Genomic DNA, 24,162 nt, shown 5'->3' with positions numbered 1-24,162 from the left:
ATCTAATATTGTCCTGTGCGTAAAAAGAGATGATTCAAGTTGAGGGATCGACAAAAATCTGAAATACCGTCTGCTTTGGATAACCACCAACCTTTTATGTGTTCAATTTCCACTCTTAATGACCACCAGAACATGTCCAGTCGTCAGTGTGACAAGGATAAGATATCTAATATATAATCTGTCTTTAGATGGTCAAATAAAACAAAGGAGCATCTACACGAGTGGATAATTGAGCACATTGCTATTCACCTTCGATCACAAGAGTTTTTTAGTTATCTGATACCATGAGGACCACACATATTGAATTTTAGCTTTCTGAAATCATATCCGAGCATTTACAGAGTACCAGGGAGAGATTTTTGCTCACAGACTCACCATGGTTGCGCCGTGGCTCCGTCCAGCTGCAGCTCGCTCACTGGCCGCTGACTCTCTCACGGTCTGTGCTACCTCTGCAGCTCCCCCCCTCCCTGTCTGTCCCCCCCCATCCAAAACAAACTCGGCTGATCCCTTCATTCACTGACAAGATCCCCACCCACCCACACACCTCCAGCTCCCACCTCTGGAGTGTGCACACTGTTGAAGGAAAAGTTCCTATAAAATTAAGTTATTTTTGCTCTTTCACCTCATTGTTGAAATTGCTGAATATTCCATGGCCAATATTGATTATGTTTCTGAGCACAGGTCACATTAGTTCAGTTTCCTTGAGAAATCTCACTGTGAAACCCCTTATATCTGGAAATTATATAATAGGAGCATGACGGTAGTCAATTCCTTTGTCAAGGCGCAATATTCCCGTTATGAAGCCACATTTACATTCACTGGATCCAGATTTTTATTTGGAGCTTCACCAAATTGCACATACTCATAAATATCAGCTCTTTAAAAAAAGCTAATTTTCCCCCCAATCAAGACCCATGAATTATTAATCAGCGAGAATGTTGAAAAATATTGCAATGTTTAGAAAGTAAAAAACTCTAGATCTGTCACCTGATCCAGATTCACATTAAAATTGAATGAATTCTTTCCTGATTGATACCTCATTTTTCCACTGTTGTAAAACATCCCGTAGATTTAATGCTAAATAACAGACAAACAAAACAAAAACACAACCTCCTTAGCAGAGGTAATGTTAAAATAGCAGTCCCAGGTGTATATGCATGTATATATCCAAACATGGACAAGGAGTCAGGCCGGTTAGATTTAAGACAAAGCATTTAATGTAACATCATAGCAGGTCAACAGAATATAAACCCACACACAGTCCAATGTTATTCAGACGATTATCTAAATGCCATTAAAGTGTATATCATTCGCCTCCTACTTCCCTTAAATGCTCCCATAACATCACTAAGGCATAAACAGCTATATGAGGTAAGACAACTCAGTGTGTGCAGCAAAGTTACATAAGAGCACGTTTTTTACAATAATTAAAAACTGGTCTCCTGAGCTCTACAGTGTTACGACTGTGCTCAGTGCAGGCGATGCACACGCACACACACACAATGTGTGTTCAGGTTCACGGGCGAGTATGTGGTGCTGCCCATTCCTCATTACAGTCTGATGCACACATCACAGTGCTCGGACTGGACTGGACCTTGTGAGCAGCAGAGTGGCGGTTGTGATTGGACAGAGCGTCCGAAAAGTTCTATTTTCACTTCACGATGGAATGTTTCAAATAAGTAAAAAAAATGACGAACAAAGTAGTCTGAAAAGCAGCGCCTCACTAAGTCAGCTGATTATTGCCGAATAATTTGTTCAGATTACAGATTGTATTTGTCTTGTCCTTAACATTTGTGTCTCAGCACAACATTTTCAGTGTAAGAAATATCAGAGCATGTGAGGTGCAGGTTTAAAAGCAAATCTGTACAAACCCAATACCAAATTTTATTGTGGTTTCCATATTTAACTGTTAATCCAGACATTTCAAAAGCTTAATTGGACGCTTTGTTATGTTGTTGATTTATTGTCAATTTTGAAACTATATGCAACTTAATACAAAACAATATGTTGCAAAAAGTGCTGGACTGAATTAGTCTAATGTTGGCGCCACTCAAGGTTAAGATCACTTTTTTACACATCAAACCCCATGGTTAACTGATGTGTTGTCTGTATTTTTTATTATTTGTATCTACATTTTCTAGAAAAATATAAGTCGCAAACATAAGTAGAAAAATAAAAAGAAATAGATTTTGGACAGTGTTTGTCAAGACTTCATAAAATATACAAGGAAGATCAGTGGTTGTGAGAGTCCCTTGTTCAAGTGAAAAGCATCCCTGTGTTTGTTTGTTTTCTGTGTGTGTGTGTGTGTGTTTGTGTGTTAAAAGTGGAAACGATGGATGGCTGGGATCAGTGTTGGTCGTGGCACCTCTTCTCCAGAGCAGAGCACAGCTTCTCTCTGGCAGCACTGCAGGACTTGAGAGCATCGCTATTCCTGCAGATTCAAACACAAACAGAGAAAAGAATTACCCCTTATGGTGGTTTTCAGTTTCAGTCCTTCCAGGTGTCCCTGACATATTGCATTCACAATAATGAAGGTAACTGAAATCAACCCTGAGCGATATGAGCCATGTTCAATCCATAAATTAAGATTTATTTAATAAATTTGGTCATAAATACGATTTTAAAACAAGCAATGTATTTCCATAAATCAGGCAAGAACAATACAACAGCATGCATGTGCTTTTGGTGGATTTTACACCCCAAGCCGGGTTTAACGAACCTTTTAAAGAAAGACTCATTAGAAATAGTGCCTTACTTGGACATGAAGTTGTTAAGCAGCAGGGCATGATGGTGAGAGAAGTAGTGCTGCTGGACCGCATGCTTCAAACACAACAGTTGGCCTGGGACCAGCGACACCTTTTTATTCTTCCCCTCTCCCTGAAACACAGGACAAAAGAGTAAAAATGTGCATTAACTGAAAGATTAAAGCAACGAACAGGGATAGAAAAGAGCCAAACGTAAATCCAGTAGGATTTTATGTTTTTGTGGTAAAACTTACACACCAGGGGAAAGATTGTAAGTGGAAGTTTGAAAATAATTGGAAACCTATACATGTATATAAAGGCAAAGAAAGGCAGACATTCAAAGTGTTGTCAATTCAATGGGTAGTAGTCTTTCTGTTTGAATGGCAACAGTTTGTGGGCACAAGATATGTTCCTTCATGCCAGATTCTTGGAAGAAGAAGAGCTTGTTGTACTGTAGCAGCACTTTACCTTAAGGAGTCCCATCATGACCAGCAGTGTGGAGAGGAAGCTGTAGGACTGGATGGTTGAACCACAGAAGAGCTTTTTCAACACATCATCTGTAAGACAAAAGCAATTATAGGTTGGTGAAATGACATAGGAACTAACTCTCATACCAAAGGCATCACTTTGTTGTGGATCCTTCAACACCACAAACATACATGAATCAATGAAAAAGCAACCGTGGCAAGATATTCACCGATAGTTTCTAGAACCGCTGTCTTGGTCTCTGGTTCCTCGCCGTACAAAGAAGCAATTTTCAGAAGGACATCGGCAGCCTCATGTGGGTCAGATACATCAATCTGGTGTAAAAGTAAAAGGCTGTTAGCACCATAAAACATCCACTGTCTGCAAACAATCGTCTTTTATCTGATATATATATATATATATATAAGTCCCACCTGTTGCATCAGGTTTGTCCTCGTCTCTCCAAGCCGAAGAAGCTCCTCAACAGTGGGGCAGCTGAGGAAAGACGTGAGCTCTGCCTGTAGGTGAACAGAGTCACAATCAGAGATGGTAGAATTTACATTATATTGTGCCATTAGTAACCGTAAAACAAAACCTCTGTGTGAAGCTTAATGTAAAGCTATTTACTAAAGATATTCTTTATGAAAAACTAAAAAATAGCGATAGCAAATCGGTCCAAGCTGTCAATCATGACGGTTCATCCTGTTTACATAGCAACAAATAACAAATTCAAACCAAACTTATCAGTAACATTTAAACACCTAAAATGACCATCTTTGTGAAATATGTATTTGAAATGTACTTTTTTAGTTTGGTCCATGTACCATCCACTACATAGAGGTGGCAGGGTTTCTGACCTTTACTACAGACAGCCACCAGGGGGCAATCAAGATGTTTTTGTTTTCACCCTTTAGGGTGCTGTCAAATCGTCCATATTTAATATAAACACATATATTCATATATTTTTTATCAAATTTGCGTCGGTCTATAGGTTTGTATACAACATATTACCTCATTAATGTTCTGACACAAGTCTTTAGTATTTAGTGTTTTGACCAGTAAAACATAGCTTGGTAGATGGACTGGTTTTTCATATACCAGCCATCTTCACAAAGTTCATTTCAGACCCTGGTGTCAACTGTCTAAATACAAAGTACACAAATATGTGTGTATGTTTTTTGTATCTTACTGGGCTGGGAAGTTTTGGAGGACTGTTGTCTGCTCTTGACACTCCATTTTCCTTGACAATTTCCTCATCGTCCTCATTGTCTTCATTACTGTCGTCACTCTCTTCCTCATCATCCTCATCCTCCTCCTCCTCATCATCATCGTCGTCGTCCTCATCATCTTCCTCATCAGTATCACCCTCATCGTCGCTGCAGTGAATTTAAAGGGGAAACATTTTAGTCCCGCTGTTAATGCTGACCTGCTTTAGTAGTGCAGGAAAAGCACGAAGCACACACACTAACCTGAGTGATGCCAGCATGTCTCCTTTGTCCATGTTCTCCATAATCTCTCTCAAAGCCTCACAGCCTTCCTCTCCCAGACAGTTACCTGTTACAGTCATCTTCTCATTAGTTTCAATCTTTATGACTCTTTCCATATTCGAGTATTCAAGATCCCAGTCCAACAGTCCAAGTACGTACCGTTCAGATCCACTTTCTCCATGTGCGTTTTGTCCATGACAGCCTGAGCCACCACCAGCGCCGCCGCCTCTGTGATCTCACCAAATGACAAGTTCATCTCCTGAAGAAATGGCACATACGAGACAAGTTTTATCGCTTAAATAAAAGAGAGGAAACTGGGAAAGATAAAACGCTGAACTTTAATGGTGAACTCACCCTGAGGATCGGCAGTCCCTCTCTCAAGACTGCAGCGAGGGCGATTGCTCCTTCAGAGCGAACCAGACAGTCACCGAAGTTGATCACCTCGACGTGTCTCAGATACCTCAGAGCCTGCAGAGGCACCAGGAGAAAACCAATGTACAGAAACAGGTTCAGACCCATACATACCTGTTCTTCCTATGGAGGAAGGTCTGAAGATAAACGTTCCTTACCTGGACCATGGCTAGTGTTCCCCTCTTGGTGAAGGTGTTGTCATTGAAGTTGAGGACACGGAGCTCTGGGTTGTGTCGCATGGCTGAAGCCAACGCCATCACACCTTTATGGTTGATGCCATTCTGGGGCATGTGGACTTCCTCCAGGCTGCCCATCAGCTTACATGGAAAAACAGAGAGAAGTTTAAGGCTCAGCAAGGCTTCCATTTGAAATCCAGATAATTCCATTCATCACCAAAAGCTCTTAAGTCTGGTTTTCTTTCCAAGTTCACATCTTCATTTGAATTGTCTACGTGTATGGCACCTTTTAAATCATCCAGCAATGTTATTATTATTCCAGTTTTACATCCGTTGCGTATTATAAACATAAGCCCCGCTCACTGGGAATTTTCGGGAAATGTTTTGCTGTATTCTCACATGGGCTCACTGATATTTTCCAGACATTTTACTAGGGGGCTGGGAAATGTTCTCAGCAACAGACACAGACATATTGGTTTTCAAATACATCCCCATTTCAGGAAAATATCCGGGCTTTAGTGCATGTCTGAAAGCAGCATGTATTGCCAGACCTGTTAATCGGTTTGGTCGTGTGTGTGTTTTGTACCTGAAAGGCCTTGGCCAGGGCACGGGCTCCTTCATTCTCCAGGCGATTCCTGCCAGCGATGAACACTCTCAGTTTAAACTGAGCTCCGTGGGCAAGTGACTGTCTGTGGCAGTCGATCAGCGCTTCAGCCAAGATCTACACAAACCATGCACAACAGTTACTAACTGCAGGATGGAAAACGTCTGCAGTGATTTATTTTTAATCTGGAACCATCCACAAAAAAGTACTGTTTGCAGGTTTCTTTTTAAAGTGGATATAGGTGGATATAGGATGACAAAAGTATTTCAAAACATCTGTGCACTCACCTTTCCTCCTCCGATGCCCATGCCGCAGTTGTTGAGCCTCAGCTCCCTCAGCGTGTGGCAGGAAGGGCTCTTCAGCAGCTGCTCGATTCCCTTCACGCCATCCGGCCCAAAAGCGTTGTCACTCAGGTCCAACTCAGTCAGCCGGGCCCCTGCGCTCATCAATGCACTGCCTAGTGACCTCTGAGGAAAGCCCAACAGAGAACATGTGAAGCTGACAATCAAAGAAGTATCGCATAACACAGGCTGAAAACCCAATGAACTGCATCAACCAGCAGCTGAAATCTCACCAGAGCTGTTGGGATTTCTGAACGCAGCCTTGCGGTGAACATGTCGCTCCAGTAACATCTCTGAAAGACAAGGTTTGCAACAGAAATTAGTTTTGTGCCTCTTCTTTACTGCAATATTGTAGATAGGAAGTGTGAAACTGATCTGAAAAAACTCTCTGTACAACTGTAGACTATTACATTTGTGGCACAGCATCAAAATGCAAGGTTATACCAGTGCTGAATGATTATCCTTATGCTCATAATGTAACATGAATGTGTGCCTGAGATTGGAGATCTTGAACTGGAGAATACCTGGAGCTGGTCTTTGCTCTCCAGCGCCTTGGCGATGGCTCGGGCTGCCTCCACACCGAACGTGTTCCCCTCCAGGCGGAGAGCTCTCAGACCCTGGTACTGCTGGATCTCACGGACCAGCTCCTCCACTGCCCACACACAGAGAGAGAGAGAGAACAGGTTATCAGGTGTGTGAAGAGAGGAATCCATGTTGTCTATGGGGACCAGCAGCACTCTCACCTGACTCGGCGTCGTCCAGCTTCAGTCCCAGGCCTTTGTAGCTCAACTCTCCATCACCGACGTGGGTCTTGGCGAGAGCATCAGCCAGCTGTGATATGTCATCTGAGGCCATTATTACTCTGTAATAGACATAGCAGGTGTTTTACGACACATATAAACGAACGGATATAACATTTAAACCACTCGCCATACTGGAAATGGACATATTCTCTTCAGAGACAGTGTATCAATAAGCAGAACTCAGGTTAGCTGTGTAGCTTCACCCGTGCTAGCTAGTAGCAGGAGATCGCAACGTGAGATAAGTTTCAATAACCCGGATATAACTGTCTGCTCTTTATCACATCGAGTCTGGCGTGTCGTCATCATTCGGCTCTAATTAAGAGATATAACGTTTTTTCTTCAACTGACGACTCACAACAAACACAGTTTTCCCGGTGAAACGCAGAACTCACGCTTCTTCTTCCGCGCCGGTTCCTACACTGCGTGACGTCATCGATCGTGCTAAAGCTTCTTCTTCGTCGATCGTGTCTAGATCAGCGACAAAAGATCCATAGTGGAGCTACCGCCACCTGCTGGTTACTGTCCGGACCCGACAGTGTTCAGAAAGAGTTTTGTGAAGCGTTTATCGAGGCGAGTGTTGATGACGTACGTGGTGACGTTCAAAGCCTGGCGAGCCCATTGGGCGAGCCGGCCGTCCCACGTGACTGAGTCAGGAAATGGTTCGCAGGTTTGGCGTGCGAATCGAACCGCAATGGATCCCCCTCACATTTGGTGGACTTGGCACTTTATTTGTTTGTTTGCAAAAAAAAAGAAACCGCCTGAAGCTCAGCAGTGTTTTTTTTTTAAATTTTAAACAAAAATGAATAAAATGTCCATATTTTACGTGTTACATGTTGTCCCTAGTAACACAAGCACATTCACATCACCCTCTGCCCAATTTGTTACCACTTTCCCTTTCGACCCCGCCAATTTATCATACAGACAGACACCATATTAATATGGTCATAATTTATGTATTGGCATCACAAACATCCTTCATTAATTTATTCAATTCAAAGCTTCACACACCAAAGCCATGGTGTCATTATAATCACTCTGTTTTACATGTATTGTCCACTTGATGGCGCAGTAGAGCACATGAAGCACCATGAAGCCTCGACCCATGAGTGAACCAATTGGATGGAAAGCTGCTTCTTCTGAGCTCTGAACTTTTCATTCATAAAGAGTCTCTTAAATTCCATAATAAGAGATGATGATGGATTTTTTCGCAGTGCAACGATAAGCTACATCACGTTTTATAAAACCTAACCGTAAGATATGTATAATGTATTTATTTTGTACAAGTGATGTTCAAAATCTTGTATCTAAAATGGGTATCTGTCTAAACACAATGGAAATAAGTGTTTATTATAATTTTTATAATGTTCAGAGTAATTCTGTCCCTCACTTTCTCCTTCATCTCTACTTCATCTCTCCATCATACCTTTTCATAACTTGTTCATCTCTGCATGTGAACATTTCAGCACGTGCAAACGTAGGACCTGATGGGGCCACGGGGGAGGGGGTGGACATGGACCGGGAGGAACCGCTCCAGGATGCTCTATAGACTATTAAATTGTTTATGTCATATAGCGATTGATTACAGTGATTTAATGAATGTGGGCGTGGTTTGTACTGATCTTAAAGTAATAAGCTGTAAACTGCTAGCTTTCAATGTTTCGTCAGGTCCTGATACACGTGTGTACCAAATTTTTTTGAAGATCGGTTAAACCAGACGGAATTGCTGCGATCTAGGGGGCGCTGTTGAGCCATTTTGCAACGGCCATTTCTAATTACTCCAGAATATGTACATTTTCATCAGGCCTGAATTATGGAGACTTTTCGATCCATCAATAATGCCATTAATTTCCCTGAATAATCAAACTAAAAGTAACGGTCGGTGCTCGGGCCCTAATAAGCAGTGACCCATCCTGAGCGGTGACTCAGAGGGTTTGCTGCCCTCCAGCGGCCACACCTCCCTGGAAACTTGTTGCGGTCATAACAGCTAGCGGCTAGCTCCCAGCTAACGTTAGCCTGCCCAGTCTCCAGCAGCAGTCACAGGGAAGCTCGAGCTCCGTCCACACACCCATGACAGGGACACCCACCTCACAGACATGCGCCCGGACACTGACTGATTCTCGGCTGCTTCTTCTCTCCACCCTAACCCTGTGAAGCTGTCTCTCATCTCTAAAGCGCAGCAACTTAACTCGGTGAGTCGCCGTGCTGTTAGCCGTTAGCTTGGACTCCTTGTAAATGAAGTTGGCTAACTTCACAGGTAGCTGCCTAGCCCTGGGTTTGTATTCAACATAGCCGTGTGTACAGCACAGTGTAAACAACACGCACAACGCGTGTTACGATACAAAGCGTGCATTTTGAACGCTAACTCCGCTTTCCTCATTCCTCCTGCAAAGCTACGATAAAGTGATTAGCACTGTAGCATGTAGCCCAGGTGAGCTAGCACCGTTAGTTGACTGATTCAGACCACCGGTAGAGTCAGGTAGCATAACATCATCTCCACTGACACCAACAGCCGAGCCGATGCAACCTGTCAAGCGTCAAGTTTAATTGCGAGTTGAAGACCCGTTAGTTTCCATGTCGAGCTATCGTAAGCTAACATTTCCTCACCAAGTGAACGTGGAATGGCTAAAGCTTCAAGTTTAAAGGGAACACCCCCCTCCATGAAGAAACTGCACCTTATACGTCGATTACATTGGAATATTCCGGTGGTCAAAATATGACCGTGGCTAATGCTAACCAGTTGCCCTGCCTCACCGTGAGCTATCCCCACTGTTTGTTTACGCGAGTCCGGTGATTGCTCGTGGTGTTCCGGTGGCAGGCCGGGGCTCGTCCGGGACGACTGGGCGTAGCTGGTGGTGTTTCTAATCGCTGCAGAACACAAACTTTTCAATTATGATTCACACTCGTGTGTGGAGAATATGAATGAAGCTGTCAGAAAGCTGCTAATACTGTTGTGCAATGAGTAGCTGTTGCATGCTAACCCCTGTCATCATCATCCTCAGGATATGGATTCTGAACGACTGAAACGAAGAGAGGAGATCCAGAAAGCAATGAGCTTCATCCAGTAAGTGCACCTCTACTTATGTCATGCAATGGCCCCTCCACAATGAGCTAGTGATAACATGATTGAATGGACAACACTGAAAACCTTCATGTAATTCTCTCAACAGGTCATCGTTGCCTTTTCCAGAGCCTGAGAGTTATGAGGTTTGCATTTGGACACTTTCTTCTCTGCACCTACAAAATGATCACTTATCTTTATCGGCTACTTCCTCATTTTGTTTTGTTATTTGCCGATCCGGATTTTAACCTTATTTGGTCTCAATCTCCTTCCTTCCTGCTTCACTTGTTCACATCCTTGTTTACATATTTCCGTGTCCTCCTGACTATCTCATGTTACCTTCTCATCATTTGTTAATGTCACCCTTTCCCTACCCCTTTCACCCCTCCCCACACCCACCCTACATTATTCAATCTCTCCTTTGCGTGCTCCCGTCAGCCATTCCTGACCCAGTTGGTGTGTAACTTGCTGGACGAGGGCAATTCTTGCTATCGAGATGGGGACTGTCGCCAGGCGACCCAGCAGTATGGGGAAGGGATAAGCGTCGCCCGCTACGCCCAGGCAGAGGCCCTTGTCATCCCTCAAGAGCTGCTGGAGGGCCTCTACGTCAACAGGGCGGCTGCCTACTATCAAACGGTGAGGGGGCGGAGGCATAAAGGGGATGTGACATCTCCAGGTACACGACATGATGTTTATGTAGATTAGTTACGAAACTGCAGGGAATGGATGTTCGAGACTTTTCATACGTCAGTTGCTGTCAAACCAGTGTAACTGTGGTTCCCATACAATACATATAATGACTAGAATTGGGGTGAATCTGTTGCAGTTAATTTAGCTGCATATTTTTAATTCTACATTGCCAAATGGTAATAAGAAAGTGAAAGTAAAAAGTTTTTGGGAATCTGATTAATATTTTTTGTCTTTGAGTAGGTTAATAAGTATACTCTGCTTCTCTGTTATGTGGTAAACATGTCAGAACCAGACTGGGTTCTTCCTTACCAACCAAAACTCGTTGTATTCTCTTGTTCAGACTCATTTTAAGCTTTGATGTTGTTTTTTTAGTTAAAAATAAATAAAAATAGGATAAATACCATCATCAGCAATCAGAGTATGCAAAAGAATGAACACAAGGCAGTTTGTGGTTGATTTCAAGATATCGGCTTTACAAAGACACAAAGCACATTCAGTTAAAGATGTGGCCACTCATGTAAATCATAAATTTGCATTCTACAGTAGGGGATCTTTAAAAACAATCACAAATAAACAATGTTCTGTGTTAAATCACCCTCAATGTTTCCCTTTCCTGTGTCAGAGGGAGTATGAGAGAGCTGATCAGGACTGTGACAGTGCACTGTACATGTCCGAAGGCAGTCGCAGAGCTTTGTACCGAAAAGCCCTTTGTCTGAGGGAGCTGGGACGACTCAGAGAGGCCTACGAGTGTGGAACCAAATGTCTCCTCACAGCACCACACGTATGTAACTGACACGGAAAATGTGGACGCAAATGAATTTTAACCACATGTTTTTTTCTAAAATCTAGTTTAAAAAGATTTTTTTTACATTTTTATGTTTTCTCCAGGAAATTAGTAAGTGGGGCTAGCAAAAGCTTGTTAATTAGTAGATCATTTTAATGTCATGATTTTTATTTGATGCTTCCATTGACTACATTGTGTTTCTTATTATAGTATTTAAAAAAAATCCTCTTCTTTATGTAATTTATCTTACAGGACCGACAGGTAACCGAACTGGCCCAGGATCTGGCCAATAAACTGGGCCTGAAGGTCCGTAAAGCTTATGTCAGCCCTCAGATAGAGTCCTCAGCCGGTGATGGGGAGAATCATGGGGAATCATCCCCACCCACTGGAGAGGTGGGTGCTGTTGTCACAATGCAGAGTTTGTGATATGGTGAAACAACAAGAGGCTAATAGACTCTCTTCTTCTTTAGATGTCGTCCAATGGGCTGGAATCGCTGGGTGACATTGGACAAGGTACGACAAACAGACAAACCTTGACCATGTCTGAACCCACACACACTCTGATCCTTTCCCACGCTCATCCCCTCTTTTCCCATTGCTGTTTACTCCTTGCCAGCAGACATGTCCAGTGCACAGTGCATCCCTGCTCCGTTGGCCACGCCCATCCCAGTCAGTGATGAACCGGGGAGCCCCGTAGTGAGCCCGTGCACCGATCTGTCAGAGAGCCCCAGCAGCCAGGCCCTGCCGCCCATGCCGTATTCTGTCCCGGTGTCCGAGCACATGGACGAATGCACCAGCGTCATCAAAGAAGAACTAGACAGTCTGTTGGAATGCAACCCCAAGAAACTCAGTGAGGTGAGTAAAGGACACAGAGAAAGAAAGAAGAAATAAACCTGCCGTACATTCTTTCTGGGAAATCATTGACTTGTTCTCCATCCATATTTCTGCAAGAAAGGGTACTTCATTATTTTAACTAAATGGAATCTCCTGCTCTAGAATCCTGTCCAGGGTGCTATCCCCACCAACCTTCCCAACACGGCGGTAGCTCTCCGGCCTCCATACTCTCCCAACCTTCCGGCCCCATCTCCACAGCTTCCCCCAGCCTTCTTCAGCTCCTCCATCAGTGACATGCCCCCTATGGAGTCTTACCCGCCGCTGGCCCAGCGGGACCAAGGCTCCACCCAGCCGCAGGACGCACTGGGAGGCTTCTCCACAGATGGAGAAGGAAAAGCAGGAGTCGCCACTGGCGGGCTGGACTCATTGTCCGAATACACTCTCCCTGGTGAGCTAAGTCTTTGTGTCATTGATGTGTAATGTCGCGTGAGAGGGGTGAGAGGTGTGCAGGCTAAAGTTGTTGCTAAATATAGTCAGATCTTCATTTGAACAATCGCACAATCTTTTTACTTATAACACACACACATTTTTGTTAGCTTTGAATGGTTCATTCAAACATCTACTGTATAGAAAAAGTATGTGACCCCTTTGCTCATGACATCAACAAAAGCTAGAAGCCTGAACAGCTTGACATCATCAAGTGAAGTCCCAGGTTTATCAAGAAATCTCACAGGATGATGTCAGAGTGGCAGTTCACCAGCTGAAGATCAGTAGTCTCAAGTGTTGCACATTTGACGGATAGACATTGAAAATGTGTTGAAAGATCATTTCACTATCTTTTCTTCTGTGAATCCCTTGAGTTTTGTGGAGAAAATGGACGAGACCCCGACTCTCTAGATGGGCAGGGCGAGTCAAGCCCATTGTCAGCCTATACCTCTGACATGAATGCAAATCAGATGGCATTTAATAACAAATACTGAACAATCCTACTCATGTCAGTTAATTTCTGCATCTTCATTCGTAGACTTTGGCACGAGTAAAGTAACAGACTTTTTCTAAACACAAAAATGCAATGTAGGAAGAATGCGGAAATGGAAACAAAATCACCACCAAGTTTGTCGCAGAATGGTAGCTTGCTGTTGCTCAGTTACCACAGTTCCTTGGGAGTCGGCTTTAACCTGAGATGTGCGTCAGCAGTTGAACGTGTGAGTCAGCATCATTACAATGTGGTGTGATGTCCTTCTGTCTGTGGTCTTCAGGGGGACGAGTGTGTCACAGCTTCATCCCGGGAATTCGCACCAACAATGTTGCTCATGCAGTAAGTAACAGACACACACATAAACACACACACACACACAGAATAATCCATCGATTTTCACCTGTTGCAATTTAATTGTCAATAGTAATGTTGCATTCATAGCCATCTCTGATCATGCAGTTATGCTGCTAAGTATCTTTTTAATTTTATATTGATATCGTTGTCCTCTTCTTTAACAGAACGGTCCGGCAGGAACAAACTTGTCCCTGCTCTCCCGGAACCCCCTGGCAGCTACGCATGAGTTTCGGCAGGCCTGTCATGCCTGTTACAGCCGAATAGGTTGGTTCAAGCCGAAGACATCTAAATCACTTTTTCTTAGTATTAACCTGCAACTCTTTTTGCTTTTCTAAATAGTCACAATTTGATGTTACAGTTTTGCTTCCTCCACCAGCTCACAAACCGACAGTGCTGTCCAAGCATTATTTTTTATCATTAGTGACATATAAGAAATTCTAACACCTGTGTTTTTTAACCTGCTTTTTTCTTTTCTCACTCCCAGGTCCGCGTGTGATGGACTACAAATATCAGCCCGAGGCAGCACATCGTTGCAAGAGAGATGTGCTGCTGTGTCGCCTCAAAAACACAGATGACCCCACGTGGAAGAGGATCCGGCCCCGGCCTGCACGGAACAACTTCCTGGGGGCATTTGTACTCTGTAAAGGTGTGTTTGCACTATGAATTAAAGACCTAAATACATTGAATTTCTAATTCAAGTTGGGGAAAAAGCCGCTCATAGTCAAATGCAGCCGACTTGTGTTTATATCTTACTTTATATACTCACTCCTTCTTCTCTCTGGCTCCTGCAGAGGTGCAGGAGCGTCAGGAGTGCCAGTATGGGGAGAATTGTACATTTGCCTACTGCCAGGAGGAAATTGACGTGTGGACGCAAGAGAGGAAGGGCGCGTTGAGCCGAGAGCTGCTGTTTGATCCGCTGGGCAGCACAGAGCGGCGGGCGCTCAGCGTCACCAGGCTGCTGCAGCTCCACATGGGAATGTTTATGTTCCTCTGTGAGGTAAGAATCCAGTTTTGTAAAGGCAGTTTCACGTCATCTTTTTTGTCGTCTGTTGATCTGCCTGCATCTCTTTCCTCTTTCTCCAGGAATGTTTTGACAGTAAGCCTCGCATCATTAGCAAACGCAGCAAAGAAAACTTATCGGTCTGCTCAAACCTCACAGCTCGACACCCGTTCGACGATAACAAGTGAGCATTTTCACATCTTGATTTCATATAGATAAAAAGTCCTACAATTATGTTAAGAAAACCACCGATGGATGAATACACTTTGCACTGTTTTCATGTATCAGTAAATACCTGTGTCTGCTACAGGTGCCTGGTGCACGTGGTGAGGTCAGCCAATGTGCGCTACAGTAAGGTGCGTCCCCTGCACCCCCTCTGTCAGTTTGACGTGTGTCGCCACGAGGTCCGGTACGGCTGCCAGCGTGAGGACAGCTGCTCTTTTGCGCACTCTGTCATAGAGCTCAAATGCTGGGTCCTACAGCAGGATACTGGTGGGTGAAGCACACAGTTTGTTCCAAAAAATATTAGCAACATTATTCAAACAGGGAGGAAAACATTTAGATTTGAACGGTAATGAAATCCAGTAGGCAGCACTTTTACTTTCTACTAAAATTTAGGTGTTAGGATGTTGCTATGGAAAAGGTAATGTAGGAAAAGGTAACGCAGGTGTCAATGAGCTGAAAACAAAAATGTTATCTCCGCAACACTTAATACTAAAATGAGCAGATGTATGGTATTTTTTTAACAAAGATTTACCCTCGACATGCAACGCCTGTTCTAAAGTGGCCACTTACCCCTTACAAGTGGACCGGATGTTCAAATCAACTTCCTCCTCATTGGGGCATTAAGCCATTGAATCAATCTGGCCCTGTTATATGTGTGGGTTTTGTCTCACAGAGGAACTCTCGAATACTTTCTTCAGGTATCACCCACGAAGAGATGGTGCAGGAGTCCAAGAGACACTGGCAAAGGCTGGAGCAGAATGCACAGAAGCAGCAGAAGGTGAGACAGGAAATGGAGTTGTACTCAGGAATTTTGTTTTACCTGACATCAACCGACTTCTTGTTTTCATTTCAGTTGAGTGATCCGGTCTGTCGTCAAATTTAAATGAAATTTTTCAGATGGTTGAACTGTCTAATACATTTCTGCTTTGAAATGTGCGCCCACTGTGATTTTGCTCTCACCATGTTGTTCTTCTTTGTAAGTACAATGACTGAGTATCACCCAGAATGCTGCTATTTAAATTAGCTAAATTATCTGTTATTTAGAGGTTCAGGAAAACAGGAAAAGCTAAATAATATGTTTCTGTTTTGTCCCTTTTTAACTTGTTGTATATCTACTTCTGCGTCTTTCAGCCCATCCATTTCCCCCACCCGAGCAGCGTATCTGCAGGAGGAGTCGGAGGAATGGGAGGCGGGGGCGGAGGAATGGGGGGAGACTGCCTCGGTGGCGGCGGCGTTGGACCAGTGGGAGGCATCGGGGTGGGGGGGTTGGGAGCCGCAGCAGGACGGGGACGACCCCTCAACCTGAAAATGAAATTTGTGTGTGGCCAGTGCTGGAGAGAAGGACAGGTCAACGAGCCCGACAAGAACCTCAAGTACTGCACAGCCAAAGCACGGCACAGGTGAGACACAATGTTGACTCATAACAAGGCCATCTGTTGTTGACATGATTTGTAAATAAGATTGTAATGAAAACAAAAGCATGAATCAAAGAACTTAAACTATTTATTTTCTAGTTGCTTGTGTCTCTTTGTTTGTTTGTTGATTTTAATGAACGTTGGCTCTCTGTTTAGCTGGACAAAGGAGCGCCGGGTCCTGCTGGTCAAATCATTTGAGAAGAAGAAGTGGGTTGTGGTTCGGCCTCTGCCTTTCTCTCGCACCTATCCTCAGCAATATGATGTGAGTTCCTCCTTTTGTCAGGGTTCTTACGGTCATGAAAAACCTGGAAAAGTCATGGAATTGTAAAATGTTTATTTCCAGGCCTGGAAAAGTGCTTGAAAAAAATGAAATCTCAAAAGTTAAGTTAAGTCATGGAAATTTGTTATATTCATATTTCCATGTCGTTCATTTACGCTGAGTTTTAAATAATTCATAGGCTTTTAAAAGAAATGCGCTCAAAATATAAGCAGGCATACGCTCTCATACTAATTATAAAGTTTGGTGGGGAAGCAGGTGGGATAATGCACTATGCAAGGGAAATGTAGATTTAACCATGCTTGGCTACAAATGGAAAAGTACATGTCATGTGTTAAAACAGACAAAGACCAATCAACCTATTGTCTCATTCATTTGTGTCATTGAAGGTATACTGTATGCTTTGAAATTCTCATTGTTATCTTAAATACAACATTTTGTCACTTTCATGTATACACCGAGATTTCACAACATTTTTGGTCATTGAAATTTGGTGTAAAGTTATTGAAAAGTCATGGAAAAGTCATGGAAATCCATTGGTCAAAATGTGTATGAACCCTGTTTTGTTTTCAATTTTTTTCCTCATCGCTCCCTCCGCCCCTCCACCTCTCACATGTTGAATGCAGCTGACTCTGGTTCAGCCCTCGGGAACAAGTGTTTTTGTAAACCTCTTCAGTCTCTGTCTCCTTGCTCTGTAGTGCTAATGAGTGTTTCAGGCTGAGCAACCTTGTTGCCATGCTGCCGTTGTCACTCTTTAACCGCCAATGTTTTTGCTTGTCTCTCACCCAGATGTGTGTGCATGTGATGAAGCAGAAGAAGTGCCACTATATTGGGAACTGCTCGTTTGCACACAGTCTGGAAGAAAGGGACGTCTGGACATACATGAAGAACAACAGCTGTAAGCTCCTGGCTCCTCCCCAAAACACTGCAGAAAATAATGTTCTGATCTGTTCTCATGCATTAGATCTAGAAGTCTCATCCTTGTCACAGCTTATGTTATTGTTTATTGCAGCAGGTTGTTTTTTATTTATATATCCATTATATAAATTTATAAAGGAGGAAACCTATCGCATTTGTGAAGGTGTCTTTTATTTATTTTTTATCCAGGTTCTCTGGCTCTATGTCTTGTTGCCGTTCTTTACAGTCAAGACATAGGCCTGTAATTGCACCTATTTGTGAAGTGCCTACCCCACTCCACTTGCTCGTAACGCACAATATTCAAGGTCACTAAGGTCGTCTTCCTTTTTTTCTCTTTCTCATCCTTCCCCTCTGCAGTGAGAGACATGCAACAGATGTATGAACTCTGGCTGCAGCTCACCAATCAGAGTAGACGCACAGAAAGCTCCGCAGTGACGCCGCCTCCAGAGGACAAACAGGTCACTATAACAGCAGATTACACAGAAAGCATGGTGAGTGGGACATAAGGCTTTTTCTGCACGTGCGTTATCTGGAGGTGTATATGTGAACACTAATATACATACATTAACATGCAAGCACCTGTGTATAAATTCTGTGTACAGTAATGTCGGATTAAGCCGATGTGTTGATAGAGATGCTCATTGAGATGAGTGAGCTTGTCGAACCCCTAACCCTGTCTTATCCTTCCACCAAAAATGAAATCGGTAGTTCTTGTGTAATCCTGCGGACAAACCGAGATTTGCCTTCAGAATCTACTATATACAAGGCTTATGAGGAAGGGCACCTTTGCATTGTAGTTTGTTCATGTCAGTGTGTTGCCTTGGTTCCAGGGAGGACGACGGTTGTCAGATGGGGACGACCTCTGAGTTGCTATGGGGACCAGAGGCAGCAGATTGCCGCTGAGCTGCAGCCAGACACAGACGGGGCCGGCCACACCAGCGACCACTGTAACAGTCTGTCACCTTTCCAGTCTGACCTCCGCTAGCAACTAGCCAGCAGTGCAAGAGCAAATGTCCACACAACCGAGCATTTGACCCCACACACACACAAACAGACACATACACACAAACTACACAAACTATTCACTCAACACAAGCTACAGGCACTGATTAACACAATTGGAAAGCTTCCTTAGTGAAAATGTAGGACTTGGCTTTAGCTTATTGTTTGTATCATGCAGCAGTTACACACTTTAGGTTCTCCTCCAGGTCATTATACTGCAATCTCCCAGACAACTAGTTCTCCTGACTAAAAGAATCAGCTAGTGTTCCCTCGTACTGTTTGGACTGAGCAACTCCGTGTCCACCGGCCACCTCTTTTATTTTAGTCGTTTTGAATCCTCGCAGCACTGAAACAGTTCTTGGTCGGGCGCGCTGGTCGCAGCTCTCAAATATTGCTTGTTGATAAATCAAAACTCAGTTGAAGCTCAGCGCTCTTACACAGAAAGTTTAAATCGAAACTTCGGAGTGCCAAAAATGCCAAGTCCTCGGTGCTGTCGATGGCAGTCGAGACTGATTGGGAAGAGGTTCTTGGTGGACGCTTCCTCGTTAAGCTGCGTATCAACCAAATCCCGCTCTCCTTCCTTTTTTGGAGAATAATGATTTTAAGCATTGTTTTTTTCCAAGGGGAGTTGTACTTCCTTGTTATATTGTCTGCCATATTGGTAGAACTCAGTGAATGTAATGCCTGCATGGGCCTTTAAAAAACGAGGAAGTTAGTCATGGAATCATGGAATGTATGCAAGAACACTTATTATGCTCGAAAACAAACTTGTGTAACATTAGCTTCCCCCCTCTTTATTGTTAAAATATAAATCCTGTGATAGCTGTATACGGAATCATGCCAACTGGTCCAGTGATGAACGAGCCTGGACACACACACACACACACACACTCCCACACATTAACCCAACTAGATCTTATGAAACATCTGTGGCTTATGTGCATTTGGCTAAAGGCTTGTGTTTGTGCCGCTGTGTGCTCAAAGCATCGGACAGATGTGAAGCTGGTGTCACAAGGCTGCAGAGAGGTGACTGCACAACAACGTCCTGCCTGAGCTGCTCTCAGCAATAGATTAGTAGACATATTAAAAGTTCAGACCGCAGATGCCCATCAGGGAAGTGATGACCTCACTTGGACTAAAGCACAGTGACAGTTCTGACCGTGCTGAAGACTTAAGTTGTGTGAAAAAGATAAAAGCTCTTGTAATTGAGAAAAAAACAAGATCTGGTTCAGATAAACAATGATTTAAAGAAGAAAATGATTGAGAAAAGAAAAAGATAGGAAAGGATATATTTTTTTATCGTGGATTGTTTAAGATTTGAGAAGTCGCGGCATCTTCAGTCCAACTGGGGTCATCATTTCACTGCGCACCCACCATGCTCCCTCAGCCTTCAAATGGAAACCTGTGTTCCTCATATGCACCCAAATGTTTTGTCCCTGACAGCTAACAGTAGCCCTGAGATAAAAAAAAAAAAAAAAAAAACTTTTTTATCGCGGGAAACCTGCTAGCTTGGCATCGGGAGACAATTCACGCCGCATATTGTGCCTATAAACAACATATTCACATTTGACACCAACACACACACACACACACTCACTCACTCACCAACCCCCAGAGGCAGAATATCTGCCGTCATCGTATTCTAACCTTTAATGTGGAAGGAGACGCGATGGAAGTATGTCAATATTCAGATACATATACACACATATTATGCATATTTACGAATAATGGTATACTACTAATAATAATTGATAACTTAGCGGTTAAGCTTAATAAATATATAACCTGAGAACCTGTATTGATTACATAGAACTTCTTGTTATTGAGGTATTGCTATATGACATGTATCGCTGAACTAGATGACTATAGTGATTTTTTTTTTGATTTTTTTAAGGATTCTTTTATTTTGTAATTTCTCCTTCTGTGTGGGTTGTTCCAGACGGGGTTCGTTTGAAGGGACTGCAGCAGAAGTAGAAGCTCATGTCTGACAGTTAAAAGTTTAACATTGAGAGCAGAGACGTGGAGGAAATCACCCAGATGAGAGGGTCATTTAGGTTTTTCTTATTTCCTAAGTGCAGCATATATTATGTGTACAGAAGCATGCAACGTATAGATGAAATTCACACAGAAGCTGAAATTTATATTTCAAATATTATTATTTTTTAATACTGAGTGGCTTCGGTTCACTGTATCAATTTAGCACACAGCTTAAATCCTGATGTTGCGATCATAAAGGTACTAAGGTACTTTTATGCCTAACGCCTGGGCCAAACTAGTTGCAGTGAGTGATGGCTGTGTCACTGATCTGTTGCGTGGGTTTCTGGTATGACTACTGTATTTCCATGAATTAAAGTAGCCTATGTATTCAACTTAATACCAGAACTCTGAGGTATGAAGCTGTGCATCTTCCAGTCCAAAAATAACAATTGAAACCTTGTTTAAACAAATTCATGCATTCAGTCAACAGAAAAGCTAGAATGCTTTTACTTTGAAACAGGTACAGGAAGAATTGCAACTATTAATGTTTGTGACAGATGACCTGCATGTGTCATGCAGAGAAAACAGGCAGCGTCTCTCAAGCATCCAGTGTTGCCTCGGCGTAACAGGCGCGAAAAGTTAATAAGTTGAACAAAGAGTTTTATTTCATATAGATATGAATCCACTTAATCGTTTATTTGTTGTGTTTCTTCCTACCTCTGTCTGCAGTCCCACACATTTAAGCCATTGGATAAATACTAAACAGATAAATGGTTGTGAGGTCGCAGGCTGGTAATCATGCAGCTCCTGAATTTGAACCTGACCTTTTCGAGGACTATTGGTATCAAGCCCTTGTCTGGAACAGCCCAGGTATTAGCTTCTTTGAGGGATTGTATTACTACTACTCTTAGTATTATGATGAATATGATGACGATAATGATTGCTATCTATTGACTATTTCTATTTCTCTTCTATATGCTATTGATATATGTATGTTAATTGCAATGTATAACTTTCTCTTTATATATGTATCCATGTATAAATATAATAATTTACAGTAAATATGCATCTGTGTATGCGGCAGTGCACAGCTCCATCTTGGAGGCAGTGAGCAGAAAACATCCGACCCCTGATAGCTGCTGTAGGAAGGTCCTCGAGTTGGTGACCTCCATTTACACAGTATGTTAGGCGTACTATATATTAAGTCTGAGCTCTGCTTGTAGGCCTGAAGAGAGTTTAAAGGTGACAAAAATAGAAAGTTGATGATGAAAGTATATATATACTCTAAACTGTTTCCCCTCTTCAGTGTCAACCTACCAGCAGAGCTCTCTGCTCGCTGCCTGAGCTGTGCATCTTTCTTTGTTTTGAGTTTGAGTCTCTGGTCAGAGACAAAAGCATACATAGAGGCCTATATACTCCCGTATAGCGCCTTATTTGATATACTACATCTATAAGATGATACATACCCCTATTGTATAATCCTTCTTACTATATACAGTATATGATACCTGATACCTATTATAATACTTAGAAACTCTATAAGGTAATTTAGATAAGAGATGGTGGAGCTGGTTTTTTTTCTCTGTGGCTGTGGAAGAGTTTGCTGTTGTCAGTGACGTGTTCCCATCTTGTTTTTAAGGGAGTTTTAAAAAAGGACAGGTTGTTAGGAGAGCGCATTATACTTTACTGATCTTTATCATTCAAGTGGACAAACAATTTCCCCATCCTTGTTTGAAGTCCTGCGTTGAGAGACCTGCTGAAGGGAATAGTTTTGAGTAGCCGAACATTTTGCAGAAGGCTCCCCTTCCATTGGAGAAAGACGAGCATTGATTATATAATTAACACACGGAAAGATGTTAAAAAAAAAAGGAGCTGAAATATGTGTGCTTTGTGTTCTGTGTGTGTGTTGTTAAAGGCGAGCAAATCATGTCACTAATTTAAAAGGGGGGTAGGTTGCGGCTGCAGCATCTGTACATGAAACAAATCTCCCGTCGTTATTGTTTATTCAAGAAGGTTTTTCCCGTCATAAACAAACTTGGTATTGCCCTGTTGTGCAACTTCACAGCAGACACTTTATCAGTCTCCCTTATCACGTACGATTGATTTGCCCTACATGCTTTAAAAGGTGAGGAAACCCGTCCATGAGATGTGAGGTTTGTCAGGCAACGGTCATTGACCCTGCGGCCAAAATGACTGCTTTACTGTCCTGTCGTCTATAAATTATTCAATTTGTGGCAATCTTTTGTTTTTCCTGATCCCTTACAGCTTAATCCGTATCGTGCCCAAATAAGAGTCAGTAAGAGACCGTTTTGGAATCTGATATGAAAAAAAAAAGAATCCTTCAGCTTGAAAACTCTTTCAACATTGCGTGCTGCATTATTTTTTTCTGACTTATGACGCGTTTTCACATCCTTCTCAACATGAATTGAAGGGTTCTCATTCAAAGGTGACTTTATTCCCCTAGAACACGCTTCGGTTTTTCTTGTAACTACAAAACATTGTTTTTTAAAAGATGGGGACTGTCTCAATAAGGGGTGATGTCAAAATTCTACTACTAATAATCATTCTACAAGCCTCTGCCTTTAACCCCCCAAACTCCTCCAAGACTTTGGCGACCTCTCACTGCCTCTAATGCCATCACGACAACACTAATAATTGATCAAATGTGTTGTCTTGCTGGTGTTTAAGCAGTCGGATTATTTTGTTTATTTCTGCGGTTGCTACCAAACCGTTGAAAGTGTAATTCATTGATATAAGAGAAATGTTTCTACTTGGTTATTATTACTCTCGAAGTCAGTTGGTTTAAAGGTTGTCTTTGTCCTTTATCTGAGAAAAAGGGCTCATGTCCTGTGCAGTACTGGTTATATCTGGAGTTAAATTGAATGACGCGGTTCTCAGCTGTGAAACACTCTTCCCAGTCAGTAAGTACTCATGTGACAGCCACCCACCCCCCTCCCTCCCATTCCCAGGGAGCTTTATATAGTTGGTGGCGTTTGATTTGCCACAAAAACACACACCCTTAACCAGCCACAAAAAAGAAAATCTTAATGAATCTCTCTTCATTCGGTTAGGAAAATACTATTGGTTATTAGAATTGTTTTTTAACAACTCAGATGAAGAAAACCAGGGTTGTAAAGAAGTTGAAAATACAAAGCCTCTTTTTGTACTGTATTTTTACATTTTGTTGTTTTATGTTTTGTCTTATCTTCTTGACTTTGTTTTCTCTTTTCTCCTCCCTGGTTGGAAATTCATGATCACACAAGTGGACCAAATCTCTTGAAAGCATTTAATAAACAGACCGTTTTAGAACGAAATGTGTTTTTTCCTTTTTATCAAAGCACACACTTAACATTATTGGTGGGGGGTTCTACATGTGGTTTTTTTTGTTATTCCTTCTAGATTTTGGTTTCATGCTTTTATTTTTAGGAGAAGATTAGTTCATTGTGAAGAAGACAAAATTGACGCAATATTCATACTCTTTGTTCTGACTAGAAATTTAGCTCAGGTTGCTCCCATTTCCCATTTGAGATGTTTCCAATACTTGACTGGAGTCCACTTGCAGCAGCTGCAATTCTTTTCGATTTAGAATACCACACGTTTGGCTATAGGGTCTCACAG

At 42.5% G+C, this 24,162-nt stretch overlaps 2 protein-coding genes across 3 annotated transcripts; one reads left to right on the top strand and one right to left on the bottom strand.

The window, feature by feature from the left end:
* Window positions 1–1,194: 1,194 nt before the first annotated feature.
* On the bottom strand, window positions 1,195–7,443 carry rangap1b (Ran GTPase activating protein 1b). Of its 2 annotated transcripts, none has more exons than XM_061094848.1 (16): window positions 7,424–7,443; window positions 6,972–7,090; window positions 6,753–6,880; window positions 6,462–6,521; window positions 6,175–6,354; window positions 5,870–6,004; window positions 5,266–5,424; window positions 5,051–5,164; window positions 4,856–4,955; window positions 4,679–4,763; window positions 4,399–4,585; window positions 3,644–3,727; window positions 3,442–3,544; window positions 3,213–3,301; window positions 2,756–2,877; window positions 1,195–2,431 (listed from the first exon to the last, which is right to left on the bottom strand). In XM_061094848.1, the coding sequence occupies exons 2-16, from the start codon at window positions 7,081–7,083 to the stop codon at window positions 2,347–2,349; spliced, it is 1,743 nt and encodes a 580-aa protein (XP_060950831.1). In that variant the 5' UTR covers window positions 7,084–7,090; window positions 7,424–7,443; the 3' UTR covers window positions 1,195–2,346. The 2 variants fall into 2 exon arrangements, with proteins under 2 accessions (XP_060950831.1, XP_060950830.1); XM_061094847.1 differs by having other exon boundaries at window positions 7,387–7,430.
* A 1,609-nt stretch (window positions 7,444–9,052) lies between these two features.
* On the top strand, window positions 9,053–23,858 carry zc3h7bb (zinc finger CCCH-type containing 7Bb). Its single transcript, XM_061094577.1, has 21 exons — window positions 9,053–9,220; window positions 10,031–10,092; window positions 10,199–10,235; window positions 10,528–10,725; window positions 11,402–11,560; window positions 11,816–11,956; window positions 12,034–12,076; window positions 12,183–12,418; window positions 12,560–12,845; window positions 13,657–13,715; window positions 13,895–13,994; window positions 14,215–14,376; window positions 14,522–14,727; window positions 14,814–14,914; window positions 15,041–15,222; window positions 15,654–15,733; window positions 16,087–16,355; window positions 16,527–16,632; window positions 17,437–17,545; window positions 17,923–18,056; window positions 18,396–23,858. Exons 2-21 carry the CDS (start codon window positions 10,034–10,036, stop codon window positions 18,429–18,431), a joined length of 2,703 nt encoding a protein of 900 aa, XP_060950560.1. The 5' UTR covers window positions 9,053–9,220; window positions 10,031–10,033; the 3' UTR covers window positions 18,432–23,858.
* The last annotated feature ends 304 nt before the right edge of the window (window positions 23,859–24,162 follow it).

The sequence above is a fragment of the Limanda limanda genome, chromosome 21 (assembly GCF_963576545.1).
Source record: "Limanda limanda chromosome 21, fLimLim1.1, whole genome shotgun sequence".
Taxonomy (NCBI): Eukaryota; Metazoa; Chordata; class Actinopteri; order Pleuronectiformes; family Pleuronectidae; genus Limanda; species Limanda limanda.
Note: the sequence above shows the minus strand (reverse complement) of the source record. Positions and strands in the feature narration are given on the sequence as shown.

Coding starts and splice junctions, on each gene's coding strand:
- zc3h7bb (XM_061094577.1), top strand. CDS start 10,034: ATGGATTCTGAACGACTGAAACGAAGAGAGGAGATCCAGAAAGCAATG. Junction 17,546..17,922: donor ATACATGAAGAACAACAGCT/GTAAGCTCCTGG, acceptor TCCCCTCTGCAG/TGAGAGACATGCAACAGATG. Junction 18,057..18,395: donor CAGATTACACAGAAAGCATG/GTGAGTGGGACA, acceptor CCTTGGTTCCAG/GGAGGACGACGGTTGTCAGA.
- rangap1b (XM_061094848.1), bottom strand. CDS start 7,083: ATGGCCTCAGATGACATATCACAGCTGGCTGATGCTCTCGCCAAGACC. Junction 6,881..6,971: donor GCTGGACGACGCCGAGTCAG/GTGAGAGTGCTG, acceptor GTGTGTGGGCAG/TGGAGGAGCTGGTCCGTGAG. Junction 6,355..6,461: donor CAGAAATCCCAACAGCTCTG/GTGAGATTTCAG, acceptor GGCTTTCCTCAG/AGGTCACTAGGCAGTGCATT.